Raw genomic sequence first — 25,241 nt, forward strand, 5'->3', positions numbered from 1 at the left:
CGAAAACTGATTAAAAATTTTTTCCCAAATCTCAATCTCTCTTATGCCAAATTTCGAGTCTGTAGACCAAAAATTGACAGTTATTTGGTAGGAAAATGTACGCAGACACACAGACAGACACTTTTATAGATATACTAGTATTTCAGCCCGGCGTTGAGCAAAAAAAAAAAAGTGGTAGTAGGAAAACAGGCTCGAACCCGTACCGCAAAGAAGGAAAAGAATGGGAAAACAAACCTGACTTCTATGCTGTTACGGCCGCCGTCAAACCAGAAGTGACATTTTTTAAAATTTAGGCTAGACAATCGAAAGGAGAGAATGACTTTAAAAAATATCGGCAAAAAAAGCGCCCCCCGCCTCCTGTAGAAAAATGCCCAGTTTAAGGTGAAGATATTAATGTTTTTAGCCAATTTTTCGATATTTGTCGTATTAAACACGATACTGATCTTGAGAAAATCCGTCGCATCTGTCGAAAGTGTTGGGCAGACATGTAAACATACATACATACATATGAAAAAATTACAGGAGAAAGAAATGGCAAAGTCTTCAGTGTGTTTGCGTGCTGTCGTGGGTGAGTATAAGTTGTATCGACGAGAGTAGTCCTGTAGAATGATAAATAAAGTTTGTGTGGGTACAGCACATGGAAATAAATAGTAGTTGGAAGACAGCCATTGTTAGCTTGTTGTACTCACGTTCAGCTGAAGCCCCAGGTGATGTGTGCTTCTGGGCAAAGTAGCGAGAAAGAGGATTAATGATTTCAGATTTCGCCTTTTTTATAATTTATAACCGATGATTTTTGTCTGGTATGCACGCCTTTCAAGTAACTTAATTTAAAAATAAAACTCTTTCATCTTTCACTGTTAATATCATTATTTATAATAATTATTATTATTATTTAATCTGTTTTTCTTAGTTCATATTGTTCCCTTTCAGGCTTCTGGGAACCATTATTAGCGACGATAAACTATAAGTGTCAATCTGGCTGTCTGATTGTGTGTCTCTCTTTATGCTATAACTATCTCACCTAACATCTCACTCAATTTCTTTCTCTCTCTCTCTCTCTTTCTATTGTATACTAGCATGGGTTCCAATGTTTAGACCAGAAATTGTCTGAGTAATTTGGTAGAGACCGCAGAGGTAAATTTTTTTTTATTTTTTATTAGATTTTCACCCCAAACAAGGCAAATTGCCCCTTTGGTGTAGGGGGCTACTATCAGGGGCAACAACTACTGGGGTACTATGTTGGGATTTGGGCAGCAAGATGTCGGTTCACATTACATTTGAACTTCTGCATGTCAGTACAGTTGGGGAAGCAGGGTCCTGGAATGGAATTCCAGAGTCTAGCGGTTCTGGGGAAGAAACTATTGGAGTAGAAAGATCTTTTACAGCTAGGGATCTCTACTGTGTGTGGGTGGGATTTAGCTGCCTGTCGGGTTTGTCGAGGGTGTCTACATCGTGGGGGCACAAGTGTCTGCAGTTCGTCAGCGCATTCACCATTAAAATACTTGTAGAACAGGCAGAGGGATGCAACATTTCGTCGATGGGATAGAGGCTGAAGCTTAGATGCCAGTTCATGGCCTATCAGATTGGCAACTCTCTTTTGAACCTTGTCTAGGAGCGAGAGACAAGCAGCAGATGCACCAGCCCAAATGTGACAGCAATACTCCATACATGGGCGAATGGTGGCCTTATAGAGGTACAGGATACTTTCGGGTGTTAGTAGTTTTCTAGCACGGTAGAGAGAGTCTACCTTCTTCGCAGCGGCCCTGGCAATGCTTTAATGTAATTGTTCCAACTCATGTTTCCTGTGAACGTTAGGCCGAGGAGTTTGAAAGATGTACTCTCAGATAAAGAGTCACTGGCCATTGCTATTAGTGGTAGAGAAGGTTTCTTGTAATTATTGAAGGAAACCAGTTTAGTCTTGGCAGCATTGAATGTGACCATCCATTTTTGTCCCCATTCCACTACAAATTGGAGGTCATCCTCTAGTGTTTTTGCCATTTTTTGAGTTATGTGTTCATTAATTTTCCTGTCATAGAGTGTGGTGTCATCAGCATATATACCCATCTCAGAGGCAATTTTGTCAGGGAGGTCATTTATGAATATTAGGAACAATAGAGGTTCAAGGATAGACCCCTGAGGCACTCCTGCATTTATATCATATTGTTTAGATGTACGACCGTTGAGGACAACCTGGATTTTTATCTTATCTAAGAAGGATTTAATTATGTTAAGTATTCTACCAGTGATATCGTATGATCTAATTTTCCTGAGGAGACCCTCATGCCATACCCTGTCAAAAGTCTTAGATATATCTAGGGCTACTGCTCTGCCCTCCCCCGCTTTGTCCACTAACTGGTATATATATTCAGAGATTACAGTTAGAATGTCTGCTGTGGAATGGGCTTGTCTAAATCCATATTGTTGGTCGGTCAGAAGTTTAGCATATGTAAGGTGATGGACTAGGGCATGGTTAATTATGGTCTCAAATATTTTGGCAAAACGTGGGAGGAGGCTAATGGGGCGATAATTTGATGGGTCAGTTCTTTTGCCAGAATTCTTGAATACTGGTACCACAGAAGCAGTTTTACAACAACCCGGAAACCAAGATTCATTAAGGCATTTGTTGTAGAGTTTGGAGAGAACTGGAGCTACTTCGGCTGAGCACATTTTAATAGCAAAGCTGGGATGCGATCGGGTCCACATGCTTTTGAAGTGTCAAGGTTTTTTATGATAGCATGCACCTGAGCAGGGGTGCTTTTCAGATCATCTAGCGTGGCGTCTGTCCGCAAAGGAAAGTCAGGTAGAGTGTGGTTGGAAAGGTCCAGTGTGGAGTTTGAGGCAAACCGACTAGCAAGCATGTTATCCTTTTCGGTTGCTGAGCAAACAACCCCGTGATTGTTGGTTAGTGGAGGAATTGTTGATTGCCCATTATTTACTACACTGTTGTAGATTTTCCAGAAGTCTTGAGTTCCTAATTTTTGTGCTTCGATGCGTTTTTTAGTGGTTTCAGTAAATTCTCTCTTAACTGTCGCTATTTCTTTCTAACATTACTTCTAGCTTCTATATACTTCTGTCTGTTTGAACTGGACTTATGTCGGTTAAATTTGCGGTATGCATGCTGCCTTTGAGCAATGCCAGTTGCGCAAGTAAAAATAAACCATTGGGGAGAGTGGGGCTTGCTACAAAATTTCCGCATGGGAACATATGCTTCAATTGCCGTTTTGAACCATTCAGTGGTCTCATTTGCGCACTGTTCAGCAGGAAGAGAAAAAATATTTCCCCATGGGGCATCTTTGATAAGATCTTTGATGGCTTCCCAGTCAGCCTTTTTATAATATCTCGTTCAATTTTTTTTAACTTTGACCCTTATTATGAGCTTAACATTTATTGTTTTGGGCTCAAATCAAGTTATTAAGTTAGATCCATGTCCAAGGAACCTATATGTAAAATTTCAAGTGTGTAGACCCAAAACTGTCGGAGGAGTTTTGTAGAGTTCTCAAAGGTCAAATCATTGAACTTTGACCCCTTAACAGCGAAATTTCAGGCCGAAAACCGATCACATCGATTTTCCAAATCTCAGTACCCTGTATATCAAATGTTGAGTCTGTTGACTGAAAATTAACAGAGTTATTGCGAAGGAAAATGTACACAGACATACACACACACACAGACACTTTCACTTTTATAGATATATAGATAGATAGATAGACAAATAGATTAAACAAAAATATATATGTATACATAAATATATATGGAAACAATTTTTTGTTTACTGTAAAGATTTTACGCAAATATTATGCAAGTATAAATCATGTAGAATATCTGCATGAATATAATTACACGTAATAGTTAACTCTAGATGATTATCCCATAAGAAAATCGAAAAAAACTAATAGGGAATTAATTAAAATAAATGTTTAAAAGAATATGCAAATTAGCTAGATCGTTTGCAGATGAATTCAATTCCATAACCCAAATATAAGAAAATTGTATTTTCTTTTTAAGTTATTATATATTTTATTTAAAAAAAAAAAAAAAAGTCATTGTATATAATTTAAAAAACAAAACAAAAAAAAAACAAAAAGAAACTTGTACATATTGTCATCTGGGGCTCTAAGTAGATCCAACTCCTAGAGTGAATGCGGTATTGTGGTGATTGCAACTAGTGATAGGGAATAGACAAGTGGACGACCCCCGACACCCATTTTCCTCCCCACACCCTTTCTGGCCTCATGCCACATGTAAAAAGAATTAGTTGCCTGTTTTATATAATTTTAACCCTAAAATTCTGTAAAATTTGTGATTTTTCTTCTTAAATAAATAATTAAATAAATAGAAAGAATATCAATATACACAAAGGAAAAAACGAATTGATAGGAGTATAGAAGAAGATTTAATGGCGATATGTCTCTCTGTTGGTTTGTCTGTCTGTCTCTATTTTTTTCAAACTCTATCTTCTCCGAAGCTAAAAGTCGCAGAGCGCCGCTAGGGGCTTTATGTTTCGTTATATGTTTCATATTTGGGGACTTCAATTTCATATCAACTGTATCCGTTTCTGCCATTTTGGTTTTGTAGGCACAATTGTTAGAGAGTATTTAGTTCTTTTCCACTGCAAGAACTGTGACACCCAGATCAGAAAATGGGACTGAGAAGTCAGCGCCCTCAAGGAGGGCAGCCCCCTCAGCATTCTTCGGTAAGGGCGTCTTAGGCAATTAGCAATAAACTAACCTCTTCTTAAAGAGAGAAGGCAAAGCCTGGGAGGTAGAAAATTAATTATTAATGAAAATAGTTTTCAGAAACAATTTTCCCCCACTCTATATCTGTGCCTAAATCAAAACGCGGATTCCATGAACAAAGCTTCTTTCTTAGAACTGCACGCCTGTGGAACTCTTTTCCGTCTGCCTGCTTCCCTCCGGACTACAACTTGGATGTCTTCAAGTCCAATGTTAACAAATTCCTAATGAACCGCCCCCTTAATTAAACACTTCATCAAATCTCCACACTAACGTAATGTACTTTCAATAACCCTTATCCCTGAGTGGCTTCCGGGCCTTGATAAGTGGTGATCACTGTGTAAAAAAAAAAAAAATAAAGCAATCAAACAATTTGAATCATAACAAAAGGGAGGTAAATATTTTCTGCCATTTTGCTTTTGTAGGCACAATTGTTCGAGAGTATTTAGTTCTTTTCCGCTGCAAGAACTGTGACACCCAGATCAGAAAATGGTAAGGGCCTTAGGCGATTAGCAATAAACTAACCTCTTCTTAAAGAGAGAAGGCAAAGCCTGGGAGGTAGAAAATTAATTATTAATGAAAATAGTTTTCTGAAACAATTATATAGTGATAGATATATTATGATAGTGTTCAAAATAGACTTTGTAGCCTCGTAGGAGATGTCCTTTTCTCTTCCTTGCAACCTCTATCTCACAGAAGAGATGTTGCGAGTTTGTCTCTGATGTATCGTTATTTTCATGGAAAGTGTTCGACTGAGCTTCAATCTATGGTCCCCCCTCGCCAAACTTTCACAAGAAACACTCGTCTAGCTGTAAACACTATCAATAATTACCCCCACTCTTTATCTGTGCCTAAACCTAAACGTAGATTCCATGAACAAAGCTTTTTTATTAGAACTGCACGCCTGTGAAATTGTATTCCGTTTTCCTGCTTTCCGGCTGACTACAATATGGTTGTCTTCAAGTCTAACGTAAATAAGTTCTTGATGAGCCGTTCCATATAAGTTATCAAATTTTCCAAATTTTCATTACTAATGATTACTATATTGTCCAATTTCTAATGTACAATCTTTAACCCTTATCCTTGAGTGGCCTCTTGGCCTTGATAATGTGGTGATGCCTATGTAAAAAAAAAAAAAAATTAGCGAAAATTGAGTTTAAAATCAAAAAATAAAGCAATCAAACAATTTGAATCATAACAAAAGGGAGGTAAATATTTTCTAAAAACTGAAAAACTTTCGCTAATTGTCTTCGAAAACTGTTTTAATAATTCATTTTCTACCCCTTTTTTTTTTAACAAAGGAATAACCACTTATCAAGGCCCAGAGGCCACTCAAGGATAAGGGTTAAAGAGTGTACACTAGTCAAAGGGACAATATCATAGTAACCGCTAGAAGTGTAAATTTGGTAAATTGGATTACTTAAGGGGGACGGCTCATCAAGAACTTGTTTACATTGGACTTGAAGACGACCATATTGTAGTCAGATGGAAAGCAGACAAGTGGAAGACAGTTCCACAGGCGTACCATTCTAAGAAAAAAAGCTTTGTTCATGGAATCTACGTTTAGGTTTTGGCACAGATAAAGAGTGGGGGAAATTATTGATAGTGCTTTCAGTTAGATAAGTTTCTCGTGAATGTTTGGCGAGGGGGGACCATAAATTGGAGCTCAGACGAGCACTGAAAATAACGATAAACCAGAGACAGGCTCACAATGTCTCTTCTGTGAGAAAGAGGTTTCAGGGAAGAGAAAAGCGACATGACAATTCAGTAGATACCATTGTTTTCACTTGAAATTCAATTTTTGAATTTTCGAAATTCACTACAATAATGAAGAAGCACCTAAAAATTCCCTAACACAATTGTTAGAGATTGTTGAAGATTTTTGTATTTATTTATTTTTTTTTTTTTTACATGGTGGTCACCACTTATCAAGGCCCGGAAGCCACTCAGGGATAAGGGTTATTGCTAGTACAGTACATTAGTGTGGAGATTTGGTGAAGTGTTTACTTAAGGGGGCGGTTCATTAGGAATTTGTTAACGTTGGACTTGAAGACATCCAAGTTGTAGTCAGGTGGGAAGCAGGCAGACGGAACAGAGTTCCACAGGCATGCAGTTCTAAGAAAGAAGCTTTGTTCATGGAATCAACGTTTTGATTTAGGCACAGATAAAGAGTGGGGGAAATTTTTCACAGTGGATTCAGCTAGACGGGTGTTTTTCGTGAAAGATTGGCGAGGGGGGACCAAAGATTGGAGTTCAGACGAGCACCTGCCATTGAAATAACGATAAAACAAGGATTGGCTCGCAACGTCTCTTCTGTGGGAGAGAGGTTGCAGGGTAGAGAAAAGGGCATCCCCCACTAAGCCACGAAGTCTATTTTGTACTCTGTTTGTAGGCTGTTTTTAGCAGTTCCTGCCCAGATGACACAAGATCGTTTTTAATGTGAGGGAAAACGAGCCCCCCAAAAAGAGGCACTCTCGAAGCAGGCAAAAATAAAAACTGCTCAGTACAGAAGGTTTCTCCTCCGTCGACTAAGAACAAATCAGAACAGATACTACACTTTGAAAATTTTAGTTCTCTCCCACTACAAGGGTTGGAAAGTGGGATTGAGAAGTCAGCGCCCCCAAGGAGGGGCACTCTGATCTGGAAAAAAAAAAGTGCCCGGACATGCCCGTTGGTATTCCTCGGTGAGGGCGCCTCAGGTGATTAGCTATAAACTAACCCCTTTCCTCGAACAGAGCTAGACTTTGGAATTCCCTTCCTGCTACCTGCTTCCGGGAAGCAGGGAAGCACTCAGTGCTTTGCTTCCCTAACTGTACTAATATGCAGAAGTTTAAATGTAATGTAAACTAACATTTTGTTTATCTTTCCTAGGCATGGTCCCAATTTGTAACCTCTTACGTCCAAGTGGCGATATGCTTTGTTAGAGGTGAACAACAACAACAAAAATAAAACAAAGAGAGAAGGCAAAGCCTGGGAGGGTGGACCTCATAGAACTGCATGGAACTAAACTCCCACCGCAAAATTAAAAGGGATCTGATTATTACAGGAATGGTCTAATCTCTGTTGATTTTTGAAGGCCGAGGATACTAGAATTGGATCTTTAACCCGTCGGATTTACACACTGATACGAAGTTGCGTGTTGTAATTGCTGACTTTACTTGTTTCGCTCACTTCCGGAATCCAAGCAAACACGACGAGTGGCGCCATCTGCAATTTGCTGGCCACTTCCGGTTTGCAGTGGTTAGGTCATAAATAGTCGACGACGACGAAATAACTTTTCATAATAATATCACATCAACGGAGATCGTCGGAAAATACAATCAGCTTGAAATGATCAGTGTTTGCCGAGAGAAGAGGAGGAGAGGCCATGCCGTATTCAAAAGACAGGTGGGTGATTCAATCGGAAGGGGGAAAAATATTTACTTTGTTTATTTCGAATTTCAAAAAAAAAAGAGCGACCCTTTCTTCTTCTGAGGATGAGGAAGAAAGAGAAATTTGAACTGCTGCTACTGCCATTGCATCTTCGAATAATAATAATAATAATAATAATACTCTTCTGGTTCTTTAGTTGCTTTCGTTTGTCAGATTTTTGTGGATTTCTCAAGATTTCATGGAAATCTAGTTTCTATATAAAGACCTAAAGCAACCCCCCCTCCATTAAAAAAACAAAACAAAAAAATAACAAAAAATTCCAGATTTTTTTTATTTGTTTTGTTTGTTTGTCTCCAAGAAGAAAAAAAAAACAGTTTTGACTTTTTCTCTCATCCTTTTTTTTTTTTTATTTTTTACTTTCAAACGTGTTTTTTTTAATTATTATTAAAAAAAAAAAAAAGAAATCCTTAAAGCAAATCTGTTTATGTCGATTTTTTTTTTTTTTTTTTTAACCGTTTAAAATTTTTTTTGGGCTAAAAATGCTGGTTATTAAAAAAAAAAAAATGATAATAAATAAATAATAATAATAAAAAAAAAATGAAATAAAACCCCGTCACTAAAAGAGACGAATCTCCATTCCTCTCTTGAAATCCTTGACTTCGAAATACCATAACACGTATTTAAAAAAAATAATTAAAAATATTCTAAATGTTAAACAAAAATAAATAAAAGTTAATTTATAATTTCGATAAACACCATAAAAAAAGATAACAATTTTAGAGAAAAAAAATATTTTCAATAATAAAAACTTTATTTTATTTTAAGAATATTTTTGAAATGTTCAAAATAAAAGAAATAATTGTAAATTCCAATATTTACATATTAAGCACCACAGAAAAAAGAGATAATAAAAAACAGAATTAGGGAAAATATTTTTTTACAATAAAACGATTTAAAAAAATTTTTTTAACACATTAAAACATTTTTTCTTGCTTAAAAAAAAAACAAAGTTATATATATATATTTTTTAATATTACATGTTGCTATTTTATTTTTCTATTCATCGTTTTATAATTAAAAAAAAATTTGTTTCCATAAATATTTATTCTTCGATTTCAAAATAATTTGTTAGCAATCTTTAAACAAAATAAATTTAAATCGCATATTTATACCCCCCCTTTTTTTTTTTTCAGATAAAGAAATATTAAAGTTTATTATCTATTAAATTTTTCTCTCATCCTTTTTTTTTTTATTTTTTACTTTCAAACTGATTACAGTGCTAGTTTTTAAAAAATTTCAAGTTAAAGCTATCGTAAAACTTGAATATTTTTTTTTTATTAAATTGTTAGATGAAAGTACAGAATAGTTACAAAGCACCCTCTCCTCCTCATGTTAAGAATGGTTTTCTAAATAAGGTTATTTTTAAATAAAAAAAACATTATTTTCGTCAATATTTCCTTTTTGTTTATCTTTGAAAAATATTAAATCTTGTTTGAATCCAACCGACCATAAATGAATTCACGATATATATATATATATATATATATATATAAAGAAAAAATTAGGTAAGAACCGAAAGTTCAATAAAAACCGAAAATGAACCCTAATTTTCTACGTAACTTAAAAAATAAATCATTAAATTCTTTTTAGTTTAAAATTCAAATACTCTGTGTCTTAAATGGTTTTTATTTTGATAATGTAGAATTGATTTTTTTTTTATTTCTCGATTTTATATTTAAAAAATTTCTTTGAAGTAAATAAATAAAAATAATCCATTTTTTTTTTCTTCGTAAATTAACACTTGTAGATTTAAAAAAAAAAATCAAATTTAAAAATAAAAACATTTTCAATTCTCCGTTTTTATTTTATTTATTTTTTTTTTTTTAATCACACTTCTAATTCAATTAGGAATAAAAACTTGAATTTGTAAATTTAATCTTTTTTTTTTTTTTTTTTTTTTTTTTTTTTTTTCGAAAATTTCTATTTTTCTAAAGAAAATGAAAATAAACTTTCTAAAATTAAAAATATTTTTTCCGCCTTTTTAAAATAATAATTTTTTTTTTTTAATTGAAGTCCAAACCTCGTGTCTTTTGAATAATGAAAACAAAAGCGAAATAATATTCCATAATCCGTTATCATTAAATTCCTTTGTTAAAAACAAAACCTGAAGTCTTTTTTTCCTTTTTTTTTTTTTTTAAATATTTAGATTTAAACAAAAAAAAAAATTAAGTTTAAATAAAAAAATAAAAAAATCTGGATAATCCACGAATTCAACTGGTGATTCGAATATTTCTGTGCGAATTTACCAAAACTTAAAACCAATTCTTTTGTTCGCAAAAAAAAAATGTCTTTTAATGATGACCCCAATTTTTTTTTCTGGCTTTTTTTCTTTTTTAAAGATGGATCGACTTGAAAAGAAATATAAATAAAAAATGTCTTCATTTTTTGTTTTAAATCTTTTTTATCAACACGTTAAAAGAGAAAAAAAAAATTAAATCAATAAATGAATATTAAAAAAAATGACATTTGACAAGTAATTTCTATAGATTCTTAACAAGAATATTCAACAATAAGTTTTTTTATCGTGATATATATATATATATATATTATATATATATATATATGGAGGGAACAATAAAAACTAACTGAAAAGCGTGGGATTTCTTTCTTTCTTTTTTTTTTTCCCACATAAGTTCGAAAAATTTGTAGATAAAAACCTTCAGTTGACATACCCTCCCTCTCTTCAAATTGACATTTTACTTTTTAAGGCGATTACGTATGAACATCTTCAAAAAATTTTGCGAAAAAGGATCTCCCTTAAAAAAACAAAATTAGAAATTTAGAGTGGGGAATCAGTTTCGTATATATAAATTTAACGTGAAGCATAATCCGTCTCTTTAGCGTTTTAGGGCAGTTAATTCAAATTGTTTTTCTCTTATAAAATTCATTTACAGCAACAAGTAATATTTTAAATAATAATAAAAAGGTTTTTTTTTTTTTTACGACCTGCCCCAGAGTATAAACACCCCAACCAACCACTCCAGGTTAAGAACGGCTTTCGGAATACCCCCAACCTCTCCATGTTAAGAACGGCTTTCGAGGTTGAGGGTGTATGTGTTTATTCCGAAAGCTGTTCTTAACATGGGGAGGTTGGAGTGTTTATAATACGCTGGGACAGTGCGGCTGCGGCGGCACGTCGTAAAAATTTACCAAAAAAATATGGTGTTATTTTAAATCCGCATCCTTGCCCATCCCCCCACAAATCGTCGTCCCCAACAAATAAGATTTTACTTTTTTAGGCGATTACGATTGGCAGAACGCCTGAACGAAAAACAAAAAGCAGTTACTTCAGAATTTAGAGAGGGGGATCAGAGTTTTTGTATATACATTTACATTGTATGCAAAGTCAATCCCATTTCTGGGCCATTTTAACTTTATAGGGTGGGGGGGTAGTTAACTAAATTATTTATTAGTGATCACTAGGGCTATGACAACAGCATATTCTTTTCATTGTCTTGACTCTCGAGTATATATCCAACACAGACACAGTTAAACCACACTCTATATAAAAGCATATAAGATATCAACGGATACACACCCGAGAGTCAAAACAGTGAAAAGAATATGTTGTTGTCATAGCCATAGTGATCACTAATCCTGAGTGGCAAGATCGTAATATACGGAATCATAAAAAAAAAAAATAAATAAATAAAACAAAACACACACACAGCTCTTCTCTCTTCTCCCCCTAAAAATCCATCAAAAATGGTTAACTGCCTTAAAATGCTAAAATGGTCCGGAAATGGATGATTTTACGTTAAATTTATATGCGCAACTGACTTATCCCTCCAGTCCTCCTCCACTATATTTTAAGATAATTGCTTTAAAAAATGTTTTTATTTCCGCCTAATTTTTCAGTGTGTTCTCTCACGTAATCGCCTAAAAAATATATAAATTTCTGTGTGTGCGGGGGAGGGAGGGGATAACAGAGGGTACTTATTTACAATAATACCATTTCTGTTTAATTATTAATTCTTACTCGGTACTTAATGCCGTCAATGTATTTCTTCAAATTTTAAACTTTTGGTGCGTGCGCTCACAACGGCAATTAAAAGTAAAAAAAAATACAGAAAAGTCTGTGTAGTAGTTACAAAACGAAGATGTCATATTCCCAAAATCATCTATCACGTAGATTTTATATTCAAGAAAATCAAATTTTACGAACAAGAGTCGCTGTGTTTTCGTTAGCCATGATGAAATTCGATTAAATAAGGGAGGGGAAGACAACTCAATTTGTAGTATCGAGGTCAAAATCAACCTTATGTTCAATATAGTTTGGTAAAATTGCTTACAATCGTAAATTTTGATTTTCTTAGTTAAAAAAAAAACCCTACTTAATCGATTTACGTGATTTTTGGAATATGATATATTCGTTCTGTAACGAGTACGTACATTTCTTTTTTTAAAAAATAAGTATAATTTTGAATAAGCACCAAACTTTTTTCGAATTTTTATCAACTCTTTAACTATTATTCAAATTATTATTCGTATCTTAGTTGTTCACATCGTTTCGGCCGATGTAACCTTCGGTCTTCTTTAGTGTTCAGGAAGAATTTTTCAAACAAAGGAATCCTAGTCTAACTTTGGAATGTATGTACACTGAATTTCGAACTGAACCTCTTATTTCAACTACGCTAAAGTTGAAAATTAAACAAAATACAGTTAGAACCTGACATTTTCGCACGTTTGGTGACATTTATTGGGTGTCTACGAGTATTTTGTTTAATTTTAGATTTTTGAGCGATTATCGAAACTCCTCAGATGACCGTCTCATGTAAGCCATTTCTTTTTTTTTTTTTTTTTCTAAGTTGAGACTAATAGTGTATAAAAACAAACGGACAATAACAAAACTCATCCAGCTACGACCTGCCCCAGCCCCAGTGCCCCAGCGTAGTATAAACACCCCAACCAACCACTCCAAGTTAAGAACGGCTTTCGGAATACCCCCAACCTCTCCATGTTAAGAACGGCTTTCGAGGTTGAGGGTGTATGTGTTTATTCCGAAAGCTGTTCTTAACATGGGGAGGTTGGAGTGTTTATAATACGCTGGGACAGTGCGGCGTGCGGCGACTGCGGCGGCACGTCGTAAAAATTTACCAAAAAAATATGGTGTTATTTTAAATCCGCATCCTTGCCCATCCCCCCACAAATCGTCGTCCCCAACAAATAAGATTTTACTTTTTTAGGCGATTACGATTGGTGGAACGCCTAAACAAAAAGCAGTTATTTCGGAATTTAGAGAGGAGGAAGGATCAGTTTTGTATATACATTGTATGCAAAGTCAATCCCATTTCTGGGCCATTTTAACTTTAGGGGTAGCTAACTAAATTATTTATTAGTGATCACTAGGGAGGGCTATGACAACAGCATATTCTTTTCATTGTTTTGACTCTCGAGTATATATCCAACACAGTTAGACACAGTTAAACCACACTCTAAAAGCATATACGAAGATATCAACGGATACACACCCGAGAGTCAAAACAATGAAAAGAATATGCTGTTGTCATAACCCTAGTGATCACTAATCCTGAGTGGCAAGATCCTAATATACGGAATCGTAAAAAAAAAAAAAATAAATAAATAAATAAAATAAAACAAAAAACACACACACAGCTCTTCTCTCTTCTCCCCCTAAAAATCCATCAAAAATGGTTAACTGCCTTAAAATGCTAAAATGGTCCGGAAATGGATCATTTTACGTTAAATTTATATGCGCAACTCAACTTATCCCTCCAGTCCTCCTCCACTATATTTTAAGATAATTGGTTTAAAAAATGTTTTTATTTCCGCCTAATTTTTCAGTGTGTTCTCTCACGTAATCGCCTAAAAATATATATAAATTTCCGTGTGTGCGGGGCCGCGGGGGAGGGAGGGGATAACAGAGGGTGCTTATTTACAATAATACCATTTCTGTTTGATTATTAATTCTTAAAGTATTTATTACCGTCAATGTATTTCTTCAAATTTTAAACTTTTGGTGCGTGCGCTCACAACGGCAATTAAAAGTAAAAAAATACAGAAAAGTCTGTAGTAGTTACAAAACGAAGATGTCATATTTCCAAAATCATCTATCACGTAGATTTTATATTCAAGAAAATCAAATTTTACGAACAAGAGTCGCTGTGTTTTCGTTAGCTATGATGAAATCCGATTAAATAAGGGAGGGGAAGACAACTCAATTTGTAGTATCGAGGTCAAAATATAGTTTGGTAAAATTGCTTACAATCGTAAATTTTGATTTTCTTAGTTAAAAAAAAAACCCTACTTAATCGATTTACGTGATTTTTGGAATATGATATATTCGTTCCGTAACGAGTACGTACATTTCTTTTTTTTAAAAAATAAGTATAATTTTGAATAAGCACCAAACTTTTTTCGAATTTTTATCAACTCTTTAACTATTATTCAAATTATTATTCGTGTCTTAGTTGTTCACATCGTTTCGGCCGATGTAACCTTCGGTCTTCTTTAGTGTTCAGGAAGAATTTTTCAAACAAAGGAATCCTAGTCTAACTTTGGAATGTATGTACACTGAATTTCGAACTGAACCTCTTATTTCAACTACGCTAAAGTTGAAAATTAAACAAAATACAGTTAGAACCTGACATTTTCGCACGTTTGGTGACATTTATTGGGTGTGTTTCTACGAGTATTTTGTTTAATTTTAGATTTTTGAGCGATTATCGAAACTCCTCAGATGACCGTCTCATGTAAGCCATTTCTTTTTTTTTTTTTTTTTTCTAAGTTGAGACTAATAGTGTATAAAAACAAACGGACAATAACAAAACTCATCCAGCTAGACAAACAACTTGTAAGAGTTATTTGTTGTGTGTAGTTACCACTTGTTCATTTCCTTGTCTATACTGCAAAATATCTTATTAATCAAATACAGTTATTAAACTAAATTCTTATCTAATTTAGAACTAATTTAATGGCAACCATTTCAAAGCTGAAAACTTCAATATAACAATTCCGAAAGTCGTTCTTAACATGGGAGGTTGAGGGTGTCTATTCCGAAAGCCGTTCTTAACATGGGAGGTTGGGGGTGTCTATTCCGAAAGCCGTTCTTAACATGGGAGGTTGGGGGTGTCTATTCCGAAAGCCGTTCTTAACATGGGAGGTTGGGGTTGTCTATTCCGAAAGCCGTTCTTAACATGGGAGGTTGGGGTTGTCTATTATGAAAGCCGTTCTTAACATGGGAAGTTAGGGTTGTCTATTCTGAAAGCCGTTCTTAACATGGGAAGTTAGGGTTGTCTATTCTGAAAGCCGTTCTTAACATGGGAAGTTAGGGTTATCTATTCTGAAAGCCGTTCTTAACATGGGAAGTTAGGGTTGTCTATTCTGAAAGCCGTTCTTAACATGGGGAGGTTGGGGATGTCTATTCTGAAAGCCGTTCTTAACATGGGGAGGTTGGGGATGTCTATTCTGAAAGCCGTTCTTAACATGGGAGGTTGGGGATGTCTATTCTGAAAGCCGTTCTTAACATGGGGAGGTTGGGGATGTCTATTCTGAAAGCCGTTCTTAACATTAAGTTACTTAAGAAAGGGAAAAAAGTCACAATTATTTTGTTTTATATGCATGCACATGCTAATTTCTCAGGTGTAAAAAAAAAAAAAAAAAAATTGTCAGGAATTACAATAGCTTTTATGTTAGATTTGTATCTCGAAAACGACTTGTCTCTGCAAAATTTAAATGAGATTTTCGTAGTCAGCATAGTCGAAAACCTCTGAAGTCGTCATTTTTAAAGAAAATTGTGGAGGTGGACCTAATGTAAAAAAAAAAATACCAGAACGGGCTTTCAGAATAAACACCTCCAACCCCGAAAACCGTTCTTAACATGGGGAGGTTGGGAGTGTGTATACTACGTTGGGGCAGATCATAAAAATATACGCCCTCCCCCCCCAATAAAAAACAGCAAAAATAGGAAACTTAAAAGGAAGGAGAAATTGATGAAAAATCAATTTCATAGATTTTAAATATAAAAAACTTTTATTTTTTTTGCATAAAAAAGCATTTTTTTTTTTTTTTCTAATTAAAAATCTAAAAAAACAAAAAACACAAATTCCGACAGTTTGTTCTGCTTTTACGTGTTAATACCAAAGTGTCATCTTTGTTTTATCGTTTAAAAAAATCCTTCTTGACTGAGATATATTATTTTTTTGTCCCAATCCAGAGTATACGTTTTTAGATCTGGATTTTTATTCACATAAAAAAAACAAACGCATTTGTGTCTAACTCTGCCCTCATGGGGAGTCCTGTACATAGGAAGATGTTCAGTTCTTGTGATTGGTCTAACGCATGCCATCTTAGACTATGGAATTTGGATCTAATTTGGCCAATTTTGGTTGATTGGTTTTGTTTTACGGCATATCAACCCTTTTCAGGTTATTTAATGCCGAATCTGGTGATTTTGTGGAACGATTTTTTAATGGAGTATTTTTTTATTTTATTTTATTTTTTTTTTTTAAGTCGGATTCTATTTAACCCATAGTTGGGACCCTAACAGGTACTACCACTCCGGGTCAGAGTGGACCTGGGAGCAATGGCAATTAAAGGGTGGCTTCACACTTCCCAAGGCCCGCAAGCTGGGGCCTCACCATCAGATATAGTTTAAGGTCATATCCAGGACTGCCAATTTTGGGTGCTTAGGATAGTCAACAGATCATTTTATTTAATATGGGGTTTTAAACAAAAACAACAATATTTAATTGGCATGTCGAAAATAGTAATATATCCAAAAATTACGAAAATTTGTAGAATAGAACCTGCTTTTGCGTTTTTAGTTAAAAGAAAAAAGTCTATCTATCGGCTCAAACAAAACGTCAGCCATTAAAGTGTCAAAAAAGGAAATAAATATATCCCCTGTATTCGCAATCTTCAAGGTGTTTACATCTAGTGAAAATGGAATTTTCCATGAAAATTTTAAGTATAAATTTTCTACTGAATGAATTTTCATAATTTTTGGATATTTTTTCGACATGACAAGTAAGTACTGCTGTTTTTGCTTGAAACAACATATTTTTAAAAAATCGATCTGTCGACTATATCTGAATAAGCACCTGATTTTGTGCAAAAAAAAAAGGCATGAACCGACAGGATCCTTTTATAAGTGTATATATATATATATATATATATATATATATATATATATATATGTGTAAAAAATAGTAACTCGTGTTTAGATAATCGTATGTTGTGTTTCGTCGAAAAGGTTGATGTGCCGATCGTCTCTCGCTCCTAGACAGGATTCAAAAGAGTCACCAATCTGATAGGTCCTGAACTGTCATCTAAGCTACAGCCTCTGTCCCATCGACGAAATGTTGTATCCCTCTGCCTGTTTTACAAGTACTTTAACGGTGAATGCTCTGACGAACTGGAGTGAAAATGTAAAAAAATAAAAAAATATGCCAAATCAAAATTAATGTGGTTGCACACAAATGAATCAGCAGATGTCACGTGATAAAAACATTCCTGGTGTTGGCGTAGTTTTATTTCAAGAAATTTTCGAGTATTATTTAACCGATTTTAACATAAAAAAAAAAAAAAACATGCGACAAATGATACGAAAGGCAAGTTACTCTTCTACCTACCTGGATAAGTTATTTTTGAACATATTTTAAAACGTTAATTTGGTTAAAACTGTCTGCTGTGTTCAGTTAGAATGATAAAAAGGGCTGCCGTAAGCCATCCACGGGCATTCTTGATAATCGCTCAACAATCGAAAATTAAACAAAATACTGGTAGAAACATCCCACCAGTCAATGTTCTATCAATATTTTTGATTTTTGAGCAATTATCAAGGGTTCTCGTATGATGCTTATAGCAGACATTTAGTTTTTCATTCTAACTAAACAGGGTCTTAAAATATTGAACAGTTCTAGATGATCAGAAGGGGTGGATAATACCTTTTTTGCCTACCTAGATTTGTGTGTAGTGGTATTTGCTCTGTTTGGCTTATTTGAGAACACGCGCACGCACACACACACACATACGTACACACACACTTGTATGTAATATACTGAGTCTTACTGGGTTCGTGTAATTCAGTAAATTTTTATATACCAATGAGCCTTAAGCCAAAAAGAGATGACTTAAGGATTAAGCTACAAAATTATCCTATTTCATAATTGAGCATTAATATACTGTGTAAGCAAAACCAAGACTTCAAAAAAGGTGTTGATAGCAACAGAAAGTGTATTTCATTTTAAGTTACAATTGTTTCCATACCAGTTCGACAATTTCAAGCATTATGGTGTTTGAAAATTTTCACAATCAGCATTTCTTCAGACTTCTGGAATAAAAACACTCTTGTTTTTTCACATGCTTCTTTTCTGTAAAGGGAATTTTCTTAAAACAATGTTCTATTGTCAAGAGTGTTTTTATTCAAGAAGTCTGAAGAAATGCTGGTTATGAAAATTTTCAAACGCCATAATGCTTGAAATTGTCAAACTGGTATGGAAACAATTGTAACTTAAAATGAAATACACTTTCTGTTGCTATCAACACCTTTTTGGAAGTCTTGGTTTTGTTTATACAGTGTGTGTGTGTGTGTGTGTGTGTGTGTGTGTGTGTATATATATATATATATATATATATATATATATATATGTGTGTATCTAATAAAACTCGCATATTTCAGATACGTGCCATGGTTTTTTTTTTGCCATTGAGTTGTTTTTCATTTTGTGAGTCACTAATGATTTGTTTGGATGTTTAGAAGGCAGAACCATTGTAATAAAACCATGGTATGTCTCTGAAATATGTAACATAGTTTTTATATAAAGAATTTTTATCTAGCTCTCACGTTTGTGATCAAGCATGTTAATTATTTCTTAACACATCCTGATGCCATAGCCGTGTGTGCATATATATATATATATATATATATATATAATATAAAGCTGAACGTCTGAAGGTAGGCTCTCTCTACTGTGCTAGAAAACTACTAATGCCTGAAAGTATCTTGCACCTCTACAAGGCCACCATTCGCCCATGTATGGAGTATTGTTGTCACATTTGGGCTGGTGCATCTGCTACTAGTCTCTCACTCCTAGACAAGATTCAAAAGAGTCGCCAACCTGATAAGTCCTGAACTGTCATCTAAGCTTCAGCTTCTGTCCCATCAATGAAATGTTGCCTCCCACTGCCTGTTCTACAAGTATTTTAATGGTAAATGTTCTGACGAACTGCAAGCACTCGTACCGACTCGACGTAAATACCCGACAAACCCGACTAGCAGCTAAATCCCACCCCTAAACAGTAGAGATCCCTAGATGTAAGATAGTTTTCTACCCCAGTAGTAGTTTCTTCCCCAGAACTGCTAGACTTTGGAACTCCCTTCTGGGTTCCTGCTTCCCCAACTGTACTGGCATGCAGAAGTTCAAGTGTAATGTGAACAGATATCTTGCTGCCCAACTCCCTACATAGTTACTCCTGTAGCTTATGTCCCTGATAGTAGCCCCTATATCAAAGTGGCAATGTGCCTTGTTTGGGGTGAAAATGTAATTAAAAAAAAAAAACAAAAAAAAATGAAATGAATTTGTTTTATTAATAATTATATTCATGAAGAGTGTTCAATGTTGATCTAAGTTTAGAATTATTGTCCGTCTTCGTGCATAGATGCATACTCAAAAATGAAAAAGCAAAAGCGTGGAAGTCAACATTTTAGAAATAAATTTATGGATTTATTTTCAAGTAGAAATTGATTCCTCCTGCTAATAATTTTTTTTATTGTCCTTGTCTATTTTGGAGGGGAGTGTATGGCACAAGATTACAGCTAAGGTAAACTCAAGAATTTTAAACCGCGAAAACCTTTTGTCCGCAAGAGCCTGTGGCACAATGGTTATATTCACTAATAAGTGACGACCTCTTGGAGATTGAAGGTTCACCTTTTGGGGTCGGCGATATTAAGGTTATAAATAAGGATTTCTTAAGATTTCTACTAGATTATGGCTGACAAAGCGAGAACAAACTACCTCTTGTGGATTAAATAAGTGACATTTTTTTTTTTACAGATTCCTGAATTTGATAAGACATGCCTGAGGATACATTGACCAAAAGAATAGGTTTTTTTTACTTGGAATGTCACCACATATCAAGCCCTGGAGGCCATTCAAGGATAAGGGCTGTGTGTTAGGTAAATGGTGAGATGATCAATCACAGTGAATTTGAGTACGGTTATATTATCTAAAGGGACGTCTCAATAGGAATTTATTAACTTTATATTTGAAGATGATCATGTTACAGTCAGCCGGGAAGCAGATACATTATTGTGTTCCGTAGACGAATGGCTCTAGGTCAGGAACTCTGCTGTTGGAATTTTCGTTTAGTTTTGGGTATGAATAGGGTGTGACTGTGAGGAAAGATATTGGCAGTTGTTACATCTAGGCGAATATTGTTGTAAATGTTTTTTCGGGAAGGGACCCTAGATTAGAGCTCAGTCGGGCACCTACCTTAAAAGTAACAATATAGCAGATGCTTGTAATGTCTATTCTGTGAGAAAGATAGAGTAGAGGCGAAAAGGTCATCACCCACTAGATTTCGAAGTGTTTTGTATTGTGTTGAGGCAAGTAAGAGTGCTTTTTGGGGCTTCACCCAGATGTGACAACAGTACTCCATCTTAGGCCATATTTGACTCCTGTCACATCTACCCAGGAGCTGCTTGAAACGCCCTATCCTTCCTTCCTTCATAGTTCAAAGATGACTTTGCAGCCTAATAGGTGATGCCTTTTTCTCTTCCCTGCAACCGCTTTCTCCTGTCTTTGCTCTATCATTATTTTTTAATGGCAAGTGCTCGACTGAACTCCAATCTATGGTTCCCCTTAACCAAACTTCCACAAAAACACTCGACTAGCTACAACCACTACATATGATTTCCTTCACTCTCTATCTGTGCTTGAATCTAAACACAGATTCTATGAACAAAGCTTCTTTTCCAGAAGTGCCTGCATGTGGGACATGATTACTATACTACCATCTTACATTTATTAACCCTTATCCTTGAGTAGCCTTCAGGCCTTGATAAGTGGTGATTCCCAAGTTAAAAAAAACCCCCCAAAAAAAACCCTAGGCAGATTGAACTGAATACCTCCAAAGAAGGAAGTTTCATGGTTATGAGATTCCCAAGTCGTACCCAGTCGCATGTATAGTCCAAATACTATAAATACTAGTGATGGGACGATTCTGATACAATTACCGATTCCGATTCTTTATAAATCTCTAAATATTTAACCATAGAGTTGCTATTTTTCCTGATTTCATGTTAAATGTGCAGATATTTTCTCAAACGTAAAAATACACGTGTGGGCAGGTTTTACTGGTCATTTAAAATCAGTAAATATTATTTTATCATCACTACCACAAGTGGAAGATTTTTGCTTTAATCGAAATCAAATAAAAAAGCAAATTAAAAGAATCGTTTTTGGCATTGGAAAAATCGACAAAAAAAATTTTCCAATACCAATTTTGATGCCTTTAAAAAGTCCTGATTTTTTGGGATTCCGGATTCCGAGTGATCATCCCGACCCTAATCTATATATTAATACGATAGTGCGTGTCATGCTTACATCCGGATCGTTTGTTATATTCTTCTATTTGTCGTCATAAATAATTTTACCAAGACTTCTTCCGAAGTTTTGGTTTTGCACTGAAATCATTTTTTTTTTTTTTGTTTCGATTATGGCTGAAGGAACTCAAGTTATATATATATATATATGTGAATGGAAATGTATAAAAAAGAATACGAAAAGTATAAAAGCTTATAACTTTTCTTTATTCGTTTTCAATTGGTGACGTGCAGGAATACAAAATAATATGAAAAAAAATTAAAAAAAACTTTTTTTACAGGTACACAATTTTCGACCGATCCTTCAGTCTTCATCAGTGTAGTGAAAGTGACGAGCATACACGGGAAAAGGGGAATGGTAAAAGGATGAGGAGGTGTAGCCAATGAGAAGGTGCCACGTCAGTTTTAAATATATACACATATAAGTACGCACATGCACACAGTACATATACACATATAAACGAAAAAAATTAAAAATTAAACAGTAAATAAAAATGAAGAGACGCGCCTTTAACTGTCCAATCTTTTGAATTCTAATGATATTATTTATTCTGAGAGAATAAGAATTCAAAGGATATAAGACGTTATGAGGAGAAACGCTATGATGCTCATTTGTAAATCAACGGCTATTTCTCGTTCGAAAAAGAACGGAAACATCGTTTCCAAATTGAACCGTTTAAAGACAGAAACGAAACACTAGTTTTTATTAATTTAGATATTAATATGTACATACACATACGTATACAAACATACTCGCATGTACAAATATATGCATATATATACATATACTAACAAATACACATGCACATACATAAATTTTTGCGCATATATTTACACGTAGAGACAGCTATACATATATACATAAGCGAATGTAGGGAGAGAGAGGAAGAGAGGGACGGGAAAAGAGGTATAGGTGTACGAGAAATAGAAAATTAACACGTAAAGAAAATGTGTTTTGGAAAAACACACATACATGCACACGCATACACATATATTCACATATACATACATATATACATATACTAATGTGTACATATACTTTCAGGTACATATACACATACTCGCATAAATACATACATATATGCATACATAATACATACATAATACACATACATAGACCAATGTGTATGAGAATATAAAGAAAGAAAAAATTAGGGAAAATGTGAAGGTTTCGAAATAAGTTAGCAAAAAAAAAAAAAAAAAAAAAAAAGTTTACCCCATCTCACCGTGCATTTTAGTCCTAAGAAAAATGTTTATGGAAAATCCTTGTTTATAAAAATTGTAGTCATTGAGTAGTCCTAGGTTTTGTTAAGGCCTGAAGTGTGCGTGTTGAGTTTTAGAATTAATTTTTTTTTTCATATTTTCGTCTCTGGTGTTGTGTAATAAAATTGGATGCATCTGATGTTGTCTATTGTGTGGTTAGGTAAATTATAGTCGATAGCTACTGGATGCTGTGTCGATTTGTCTCTTGATATATATATATATATATATATATATATATATATATTATTATTTTTTTTTTTTTGAAATCGCAACTTTATAATATATAAAAATCAATAGAACATTAACTCTATAATAATATTTATGAAATCTGCAAGAATTAAAATATATTTAAGTGTACTTTACGACCGGGCTATCTCTGGCATCTCTACTAGCTTAGATAAATACTTTTGTAGTTTTAACAAAAAAGCTACATTAATATCAGATCATATACTTGGCCTTTTGGTCAAAGTGTAGCATCTGTTCCTCAGATGCTGCAAGCTATGACTAGCAAAGACCAGATGTGGGGGCAACCCCACATGCCTGACCTTTAACCAGCTCCCATTTCCCACCTCTCGGGAGCTGGTCCCCTTTTTCCCTTCCCCCTCCCTTCACTCCTCACATTAAAAATCGGCCTTGTGCCTAATTTGCTCGGTGGGGGAGCAAATAAATACCATCTGTTCCTCAGATGCTGCACTTCCATTTCTTGTTCTCTTTCGGTGGAGGAGAAATCCTTCACGACTGAGACAATTTTTATTTTTGTACCTTTTCTCCACGTTAAAAAAACAACCCTGGTGTCTAACTCTGTCCGGTGGGGAGGCATAGTAAATAGGTACAATAATATCAGAGCGTCTCCATTTACACTGAACATCTACAGAATGCCAATATATTACATATGAATGAGTCCCCTGTGGAAATTCCTACAGGTCCTTTGGTCCCCTTTTTTTTTTTTTTTTTTTTACATAGGCATCACCACTTATCAAGGCCAAGAGGCCACTCGAGGATAAGGATTAAAGAGTGTACAGTAGAAATTGGACATGTATAGTAATCATTAATAATAGAAATTTGGTAAATTTGTTAACTTATATGGAACATCAGTATGGTCCATCAAGAACTTGTTTACATTAGACTTGAAGACAACCATATTGTAGTCCGCTGGAAAGCAGGAAAATGGAAGATAATTCCATAGGCGTGCAGTTCTAGGGAAGGAACTTTGCTCATGGAATCTATATTTAGGTTTAGGCACAGATAAAGAGTGGGGGGAATTATTGATAGTATTTTCTGCTAGACTGGTGTTTCTTGTGAAAGTCTGGCGAGGGGGGGGGCGTAGATTAGAGCTCAGCCGAGCACTTACCATGAAAATAACAATAAAGCAGAGACAAACTCGCAACATCTCTTCTATGAGAAAGAGGTTGCAGGGAAGAGAAAAGGACATCCCCTACGAGGCTACACTAGTAAATACTTATTTTATTTGCCTCAGTTCCTTCCTGGAGGTTAGACACAAGGCCAAGTGTGAGTTTGACGAAAATGTTTGTGTGGAACACACTAGGTTTGAACTTCACGTACCCAGTTTTCAGTCTGCATTGGTAACAACTTAGCCAGTGTCATTCTTGAAATACTTAGCTTGTAATATTTATTTGATAAAATGTCTCGAATAATCTTTCTTTCTGAAAAGCAAGTCCGTGAACTTTTAATTGCCGTTACAATTTGGAACAAAGCATTTAAAAAAATAAAAAAATTGGTTGCTTGTCCAAATTTCCCCATACATTAAAAAAAAAAAAAAAAAAATTTACCTAACAGTGATAGAATGAAAATATCACATTCCAAATATTGTGCAAATTGATAAAATAAATAAGAAAATTAAATTTTTTATGGCTCGGTGAGGAGTGACGGTGTTGCAATGCCATATTGAAAATCTAATGTATAAAACTCGCTATGTCTGTCTGTCTATATTGTCAAACTCTGTCTCTATTGAAACAAAAAATTACAGAGAGGTGCTAGGGCCTCAAATGGATAGATTTTTTTATGGTCCATTCTTTTATGGGTCTTTAGCCGGTTAAAATAGTTTTTAAGGAATCAAAAGTGGGTCAAAATCGTTATACATTTTGTAGATCTATCTTAGTTTACTTTTAATCAGTTCATATGTGTATCACGTTGTTACAGTGGTAACGTCACCAGATTTGAATGTTGCAGTTTTGGTTTCAGTTTCGATTCTAGCTGATGGCAACCAAATACTTCTTTTTTTTACT

At 34.6% G+C, this 25,241-nt stretch overlaps 1 protein-coding gene across 8 annotated transcripts in view; it reads left to right on the forward strand.

Annotated features, from left to right (window-relative positions):
* The first annotated feature begins 7,919 nt into the window (after positions 1-7,919).
* Positions 7,920-25,241, forward strand: part of LOC145260689 (protein pellino-like) — a 178,910-nt gene continuing 161,588 nt past the window's right edge. For 5 of the 8 annotated variants that reach the window (XM_080119078.1, XM_080119079.1, XM_080119085.1 and 2 more), the window contains exon 1: positions 7,957-8,120. Coding sequence is in view for 4 of the 8 variants with exons in the window: in XM_080119079.1 (XP_079975205.1) it covers positions 8,101-8,120 (20 nt within the window). In the remaining 4 variants the exon portion in view is untranslated. Of the gene's footprint in view, positions 8,121-25,241 lie in introns of all 8 variants that reach the window. The other 3 variants (XM_080119080.1, XM_080119086.1, XM_080119084.1) reach the window with 3 other exon arrangements.

This window comes from Euprymna scolopes, chromosome 36 (assembly GCF_053919585.1).
Source record: "Euprymna scolopes isolate OS-2025 chromosome 36, ASM5391958v1, whole genome shotgun sequence".
In the NCBI taxonomy this organism is placed as follows: Eukaryota; Metazoa; Mollusca; class Cephalopoda; order Sepiida; family Sepiolidae; genus Euprymna; species Euprymna scolopes.